Raw genomic sequence first — 8853 nt, forward strand, 5'->3', positions numbered from 1 at the left:
GTAATAGACGAAAAAGGCGAACAAATAATTCTTACAGTTTGCTATTGACGTACAGAAGTTTTCTTGGAGATTTGTATGATTACAGTTGACCCACTAAAGCCACACATAATATTTTGACAATGTTTTTTGGTTCCTTTTCAGGACTTTAAATGTCTTTGAACTGTTGCTGAGTTATTAATAACTGAGGTTTCATTTAGGGGTGAACTAACACCTTTACGTTTTTTCATGACCATTTTTATTGACCAGCTCTATTTTATTTATAATAATCTGAATGCATACTAAGTCTGTGTATATGAATTGGTGATTTGAGATGGGTGGAATCCACAAATATTCGCAATCATTGTAGTTGATGAGATTTCCCTGAAATATTTTACAACCCTCTCAAATGCAGAGGTTCAAGAAACACTGAAATAATGTCTGCAAAATTGTTGAATTTAAACAAACAAATTAAATTTAGTAATGTTCAACTCAGGGACATAGCGGACATTGTAAAAGTGTGGAGGACAGTATGAGATCCAAAAGTTTACGTTCGTATAATTATTAATCATCTGTTTCTAAATGGTCTTTCTCTATAAGTGAGGGGGACATATCCCCCTGTCCCCTGGTAGCTACGCCCATGGTTCAAATTAATTTGTTTGTTTGAATTCAGCCCAAATAAATTTTCAACCACTTAACTTCAGAAAAAATAAATAAATAAATAAATAGTAAATTCAAAGAATCATCTTAAAATCATTAATTTTTCAATAAACACTGAAGTTAACTTGACACATAATAGGACCTTTTTGGTTCCCAAAGAACCGTTTAGTTTTAAAATGTTCTGTAATTATGAAAAATTTAGAAAATATGAAATTTTACGAAAAAGTTTATACTGGGAAGAAACCTATAGCTACAATGATTCTACATAGACCGTCATTGCAACCAAACATATTTAAGACGGAACAAATTCAAGTTGCTCAGGAAATTTGCATACTAACAGAAAGCTATAAAAAGTCCATTTCCAATGCGAAATGACGAAACTTCAATATAGTATACTGTGGCCGCACCTTTTTCAAGATTTACCTGCAAGTAGTGACATGACATAAGATGACAATAATTAAAATGAACTGAGACTTGGTCAGTTAATAAACGTTGACAAGAATTGGTCGTAACATTGTGTCCCTCAGACTTCTCAAGCTACTGCGACGCCCCCGTGAACGCGCGTTCATCTCAAGCGCCGCTGTGCAGCCGCGCGCAGACTCTGATGACGAGCACAAGTCAACAGTGCAGCGGCGAAGATGGGATGCAGAGATCGTGGTAATGTACTTTAATTACATTTATTTATGCAGCATGTCAGTGTCGACGGCAAATTTAATCTTTAATTCCTGAGGGAGTTTTCGGGGGCTTTATTCTCAGTCAATGACTGTATGTGAGGATGCTGTAATTGGCTCTTGTTGACGGTACTCTGTCGCATTGCTGTAGTCACAGCAGCCACAGGCGAGAGTGCTGTGCATCAGCCATATATGAACACACATGTGTTTCCAGCGCAGATGTGATGCTAAACTGGAGTGATGCTGAATCACCACAGGAACGCGTGTCCATGTTAACTGCATATAGCGGTGATGTTTTCTTGTTTGAAGGTTGCGGGAGCTCGTCTGCAATGCAGTGTTGAGATAACCAAACGCTTATTCAGTGAACCCCTGCGGTAACAGATGCTACACTACAAACTTTTGGGTTAACATTTTTGGAATAGACAAAGAATAGAAAATAGCTGTAACGTTTTTACTCTAAAGTGCGACGCTCAGACTTGAACGCTTCGTTACGGGTGCGCGACGCATTCTTTGTCGCGTCGCTGGCATTGGAGATGTGGTGAGGCGACAAACTCGGGCTCTTAATAAGAATCAATCTTCATAAGCACGTTTGTGGATCTATCGTTTGTTTCTGTGCATTTTAATTAGTATGTTTCATAAATAGTTACATGCGTTGTTTGGATCAAATGCACCATTATGATTATTTGCATCTGCATATACACCCATGCAGACGAGTTATTCTGCACACTCAGCAAATCCTCTGTGAAATAGTGATGCTGGACTAGACTCTGTCTAAAACTGTGGCACAGCAGTGATTACAGTTCATATCTCTGAAAAATAGTTAAAATGTTTAAATGAATGTGTATGCTTATTGATTGATTGACTTCTATATGCGTTATATCATGCAACAAATACCATGGTGTACAGAAGATCTGAAATCTCTCCAAGGCAGTGCACCCTATAGATATAGAAATAGAGAAACGGAGCAGCAATTGTAGATTATATTTAAACCTTTAATATAAAAGAAGTTTCTTATAAGATTCAAGATCTCATTTTAAACTTTTATCATTTTACTTTCTTTTTACTATATATTTATTTAGGCTATTAAGTTTAATTGGGAATACAAACCTTAAATTTAGCTGAAATTAACTTAAATTTAAGCTAATATTTATGTTAAGTAAAATGTCATCCCTTCTATCTTCTAAATGCATGACACCTCATATTCAATAATAAACTGTATATAATCTCCATTTTAAAAAGATAAAGGAAGGCAAGTTTATTCATATAGACGTACACAGTGGTAATTCAAAGTGCATTACATAAACAAGAATATAAATTAAGAAAATAAAAATGATTAAAACAGATAAAAATGTGTTAAAACAGGTTATAAAAGAATGAAAAAGAAAAGAAAGACATAATAGTGTGATCTGTCAGACAGCACAGTTCAGCAAAGGCACAGCTAAACAGACATGTTTTAAGTCTTTATTTGAATGTACTTAATGTTGGAGCACATCTGATCATTTCTGGAAACTGATTCCACATTGTTCATAACCTGGAAAAGTCATGGAATTTTGACATGGCATTTTCCAGACCTAGAAAAGTTTTGGAAAAACAGAAAAACCCATGGTTTTGGAAAAGTCATGGAAATTACATTTCCATTAGTCATTTAGCAAAGGTGTTTGTCTAAAGCGACTTAAGCTGCGGTCACACCAGAGCTTGTGCTTGCTAAATTCTGTCGCATGGTGCTGCGAAAAGGTTTGGTAATAAATTATATGATTAGACGTTAATAAAAGTGAGCAATTGCTCCATATTTTAAATTTCTTATTTTAAATGGTCTTCTATTAATCTAACGTAATCACCTGATGCAATTTCGCTGGGAAGAATTCACCAAGCTTGAACTTTCGAATGCAGTGAAATGCGAAACTTGTCGCGCGTGTTTGTGTTTTTGGTCTGCCACATTCCCATGCCTATGAATGGAAGTCTATGGAAAGAAAAGTGCAGTGTGATTGTGGCTTTACAATAGAAGTGTTTTTATCTACTATTACTAGTTTAACAAACTATTAACATCATCTAAAAATAGTTTGCTGGAATACTAGAATGGGCGTTAGATGTTTTTACTTTCTCACACAATTAGTGCTGTGTAAGCATCATCTATTTTACATAGATATAAAAATAAATTGAAACTAAAGAGATTGTTTTGTGTTTTCTCATATGCTGTAATAAATTTCAACTTTCATTGTGTTTCCTATGATTTACCACATGCACGTAGACATTACATGAAACATTAGATCATGATAATTGACTTGAAAGTCCTGGAAAAGTTTTGGAATTTTTGTAGTAAAAATGTGTATGAACCCTGATTCCAGCAGCGAGGGGCACAGTACGATCTAAATATTGTTTAAAAATGTGGATTTGGATCAATTTGACTTGCCTTGAATATTGACTGTTTATTAGCACCTACAAACCCATACGAATGCCTTATTCTGCATGACCGTATTCTACATCCCTTAACCAGAAGATTTTTGTCACTGTGGATATTTAAAAGGCTAAGAAGAAAGATAAACCATAATCTGATTCAGTGATGAACGATGACGTATTTACATTCATTAACTATCAACAGAAATATACCACAATATTGTAGAACTATATTAAACTCTCGCTAAACTGTCAGTTAAACGACACACTGTAAAACCTAACAGTCAAATTTATCACATGAAATGAGGGTAGTTAACTCAAAATTTACTGAAAGTTAAATCCACTCATTTAAAAAGAGTTTTGATCTCAGTTTTGAAGATAATGAGTTAATTAAATACCTCATTACTTCAACTTAAATGAAGTAAGTTCACAGTATTCATATAGATTTTTTTTTTTTTTTTAACTCAGATGGTTTGTTGCATTCAATTTCCTCAAACTGTTTGAATTGCCTTAACTTACTGGGTACTCAACTGGTTTGAGTTCTCTTTATTTATTGGGTTTTACTGTGCTCAAATAGCTTCATTTACTCAAATTGATTAAGTTCACAGTACTTATTAGGATTTGTTTTTAAACTTAAATGGTTTCTTACAATTGGTTTCCTCAAATGGTTTGAGTTACCTTAACTTTTTGGGTTTTACAGTGCAGAACATTCAGCTGAAAATACAGTGGTTTTCTATGCAGAATCTTTTCATTTTTATAACTTATAATTGTGTGCAGGAAATGTGATACAGTAGGCCATTTTGGGTTAAAACAAACACAGCCAAACAGTCCTGACAAATCTACCGGGCTGCTGGGAATTAATATCTGACTCATCTTTTGGCAGGGCTTTGCGTGGGCCATGTTGTGATGGTCTGAAGGTAAAACAAAGCTTAGGCTGGGCTAAAATATGATCAGTAATCCTCTGGCATTGAGCTCTCTCCACTGAGGCAATGAGGCAAGCGGTAACCGCCACTCTGTCAGTGTGGGGCGAGAGGCGTTTCGGCTACTCCACCCTCAAGGACTCCAGCGAATCTCTGCTGGACGAGCGCAAGCTGAGGCCTGGCCTGAAAGAAGACTCTGTTATTGAAGAGAAGGAGAGAGCAGAGAATGAGCAGGAGCAGGTGGAGGCCGTGCTGGGACCTCCATCGTCCCCTGTGGAGGACACCCACCAATCAGGCACCACAGAGCCCTCAGATGCCATGCTGGAGTCATGCCAGGACCAGAAGACGAGTGATGGGATGGAGGCGTCTCTAGTGTCTGGCCCCAAGAACATTGATTCTGGGAGGAAGGGGTCTCTTGGTGCTTTGCCAGTGCAGCGCTGCAGTTCCCTGGGCACTACGGCCCCTCAATGGGTCCCTGATTCCCAGGCACCAGCATGCATGAAATGTGGATCCAAATTCTCCTTCACTAAAAGACGTCATCACTGCAGAGCATGTGGGAAGGTGAGAAATGCGTGTGCTTGTGTTTTATTTCATTTTTTGAAACCACAGTTGTTGTTTTTTAAAGTATGAAATGTTTTTTGTAGGTTTTTTGTGTGGTGTGCTGTGATCTGAGATACAAACTCACTCATCTGGGTGGGAAAGAGGGTCGCGTTTGTGTCACCTGTCATTCAACTTTGATTAATCGTGAGTGTTGTGCTGTATTCACATACACTTTAAAAAAAATGATGGATTGATTTTCATCCTATTTTGGGTACAATATTGGGTGAGTTATATATAAATTACTCACCTTCATGTTGTTCTAAACCCCTGAGACCTTTGTTCATCTTCAGAAAACAAATTTTAGATGAAATCCAAGACCTCCCTCATCCTCCACAAACTTGTTAAAAGTCCAGAAAAATTCAAATCAAAACCCAGATAATATGCCTTCAGTGATTCAATTGGAATATTATCAAACGACAAGAATACTTTTTGGGCTCACATGCTTGTGAAAGCGCGCCCTATACTGACACTGAAGAGAAGAAACGGTTGTTATTTTTTATTGCTAATTATTGTTATTTTATTTATTACTGTCATTTATTGCACGTCTCATAAAAGAGTAGGGGTGTGACCCCGGTGTCCTGGTCAAATTCCCTCCATCGGCTCTTACGATCATGGCATTCCAATCTTCCCCATCTACTGAATTGGCTCTATGACAGTCTCTCCACTCCACCTATAGTTAGTGTGTAATGAGTGCACTGGCGCTGTTGTCCTGTGGCTGCCGTCGCATCATCCAAGTGCATGCTGCACACTGGTGGTGGTGTGAAGAGACCCCCCCTATGATTGTGAAGTATGGCCATACACAATTAATGCGCTATATAAATACACATTACATTGTTAAACGGCAGTCATAATTATTCGATTTAAGCCCTGAAGGCATTCGGTCTGTTTTGGTAGCTTTCTGGTTTTTGAGTGTGTCTGGACAGTTGCTGTCCATGTGGGACAAGTGACCTAAAATAAATCTAAAATATGGGTTATTGACATGACGTTGCATTTTCATTTAAAAATGAATAGAATTACTATTGAAATCTTTTAAAATGCAGTAAATGGTTAAACATTTATTTGTCTTCGACGGACCTCTTGTTATAAAAGCTGCTGTTATTACATTTTGTATACATTTTTAGGCAAATATCCTAATAACACAATGACAAGCAAAAACAGACGCAACAAACTTTTAAATACCAGCCACTGCTCTCCTAATGAAATGGTAAAGGTTTTTAATCTAGTTAATACCTATTAAACTTCCTTAACATAATAGGCAACTGAGTGACTGATGTTGTTGGTTTTCACTGAATCTCAGTTGTGACTTTAATTTTCAAACATCTGCTAGTTATTTTATTTTCAAAATATGGTGAACCATAATATTAATAGTAATAATAATAAATCCTTACATATAGTGCTTTTCTGGACACTCAAAGCGCTTTACACATAGGGGGGAATCTCCTCATCCACCACCAGCGTGCAGCATCCACCTGGATGATGTGACGGCAGCCATTTTGCACCAGACCTCAACCACACACCAGCTGATTGGTGGAGAGGAGACAGAGTGATGAAGCCAATTATGATATGGGGAGGGTTAGTTGGCCATGATTGACAGAGGGCTGTGGGCAGATATGGCCAGGATGCTGGGGTTAAACCCCTACTCTTTTTCGAAGGACATCCTGGGAGTTTTAATTTCCACTAAGAGTCAGGACATCGGTTTAGAGTCCCCGTCACTATACTGGGGCATTAGGGCCCACAAACCGCAGGTTGGGTGCCCCCTGGTGGTCTCACTTATACCACTTCCGGCAGCAACCTAGCTTTCCCATGTGTTGCTGCTTTCAGTACTATGGCAATAAATGTCAAAACTCACATTGGGAGCATTTAACTCTAAATAATGCACATCATCTGTACCTGAAGTGTTCTTTGTCATAGTAGTGTATGCTGTCTGCTGCAATGTCATTGAAATAGAGTTTCTAAAATAGACATTTAATGCATCGCCGTCTCAGATGTTTGGGACAAAAACACCTTTTAACATGGATAAAACAGGATTTATAGCATGTCGCAGAGCCGTGTCGTATGTAGTCAGGACACGCTGTTATAGTGTGACTGTCCCAAATATAGTTCAATAAATTAAAACTCTTACAAATAAAAATCGTGAAAGGACCACATTAAAATTACAATATGTGACTGAAGCACCCTGTGAAACCCATGGCTTGCACTTTAGGTTTTTAACTCTGACTTTTTTGTTAATATTTATTGTTCTTTGGTGTGACACCTTTATATTGAGAATGTCCAATAAGTCATGGAGAAATAAAAATGTTATTCATGATTTCATAAAAGCCACTGTATGAACGTAAGTGTTCAACAATGAAGATAAATCGACATAGGACGTGTAAAACAGTAAAAAAAAGTATTTTTGTATATATACACTTTTTGTTACTGAATATTTGTTAACTACCCAAATCTTAACTTGTGTTCTGAAGATGATTGAATGACTCTGGGTTTGGATCGACATGAGGGTGAATAATTATTGAAAGATTTTTAAGCTCTCTATATTTTGGAAAAAAAGACTAATGATTGTGTTTTTCCCTTGTGTATGTACTGTTTATACACATTAATTATGCAGTTGCAATGATGTGATTCAACAATTTTTAATCTTAAATTTGGTAGTTGATCCTCCTATGTATGTACTTATGTGTTGTTTATTTATTAAACATTGTGTAATAACTAATTATTTATTTAGTATTGTGTGTTACAATCACTATTGTGTGTTACTGTTCAATTATATTATTAATTATAATAAATCTTTAGGCACACTTCGAAAGGACCAAAAGAAGGTTTGGTTTGCAGATAATGTCCTTCCTCAATCTGAAAGTAGAAGTGCCAACAGTTCACCTATACACAGGAGTGTGTCCCACACACAGAGCGCTGGACTCGCTCAGGCGGTATGACGTGAAAACTTTCTGCTTTCTATATTTCATTTTCTCGTTAATCTTTGCAACGTAACTTAAAAACAGTAACACTTTTATATTTACACTGTCCAGAACTTTTTTTGTTTAATTAATTTTGTGCATTTTAGAATATAGAAGATATTTATTTCATTTTGTCATACTTGTTTTTAATTGAGCCTTCTTGTAAAGTTTGTAAAGACTTTATACACACTCGTATGATGAACCCTCTGATAGAATTTATAATACATTTTATTTTAATTTCCGCTTAATCTTGATGAAGTAGATTATGGGAACATTTGTTAATTAATAAGTTAACTCTTTAGTGAAGCTTTTAAATTTAATTTTATTATTATTATTATTATTATTATTATTATTATTATTATTATTATTATTTACTATGGTTTAACATTAAACAAACCATTTAAGACCCTTATAAAGACCTTATTGAGAGGATGTCAGTTCAATTAAAATTTTCCTCTAATATTTAAGTTACCTTTAGGAAAAAAAAACAACCTTTATTACTTAAAGCACAATGACCTTTGTTTTTGTTTTTCTGTAGGATGTGTCTGACCTTAGAGCAGCAGATGAAGTCAGTGGTCTTAGTAGCAACACGAAGCCCACTCCACCAAAGGACCTTCCACCTATTCTGACATCAACAGGGGTCAAAGGAGGTATAAATGTTTTCCCACAATTGTATTAAAG

General features: G+C 36.3%; 1 protein-coding gene across 3 annotated transcripts in view; it reads left to right on the forward strand.

Annotated features, from left to right (window-relative positions):
• The first annotated feature begins 1230 nt into the window (after window positions 1–1230).
• zfyve9b (zinc finger, FYVE domain containing 9b) overlaps window positions 1231–8853 on the forward strand; it is a 32528-nt gene continuing 24905 nt past the window's right edge. For all 3 annotated transcript variants that reach the window (XM_009305915.5, XM_073916545.1, XM_068224299.2), the window contains exons 1-5: window positions 1231–1293; window positions 4585–5182; window positions 5266–5365; window positions 8012–8145; window positions 8711–8822. In XM_009305915.5, coding sequence (XP_009304190.2) covers window positions 4691–5182; window positions 5266–5365; window positions 8012–8145; window positions 8711–8822 — 838 coding nt within the window. In that variant the 5' untranslated portion in view covers window positions 1231–1293; window positions 4585–4690. The remainder of the gene's footprint in view (window positions 1294–4584; window positions 5183–5265; window positions 5366–8011; window positions 8146–8710; window positions 8823–8853) is intronic.

This window comes from Danio rerio, chromosome 11 (assembly GCF_049306965.1).
Source record: "Danio rerio strain Tuebingen ecotype United States chromosome 11, GRCz12tu, whole genome shotgun sequence".
In the NCBI taxonomy this organism is placed as follows: Eukaryota; Metazoa; Chordata; class Actinopteri; order Cypriniformes; family Danionidae; genus Danio; species Danio rerio.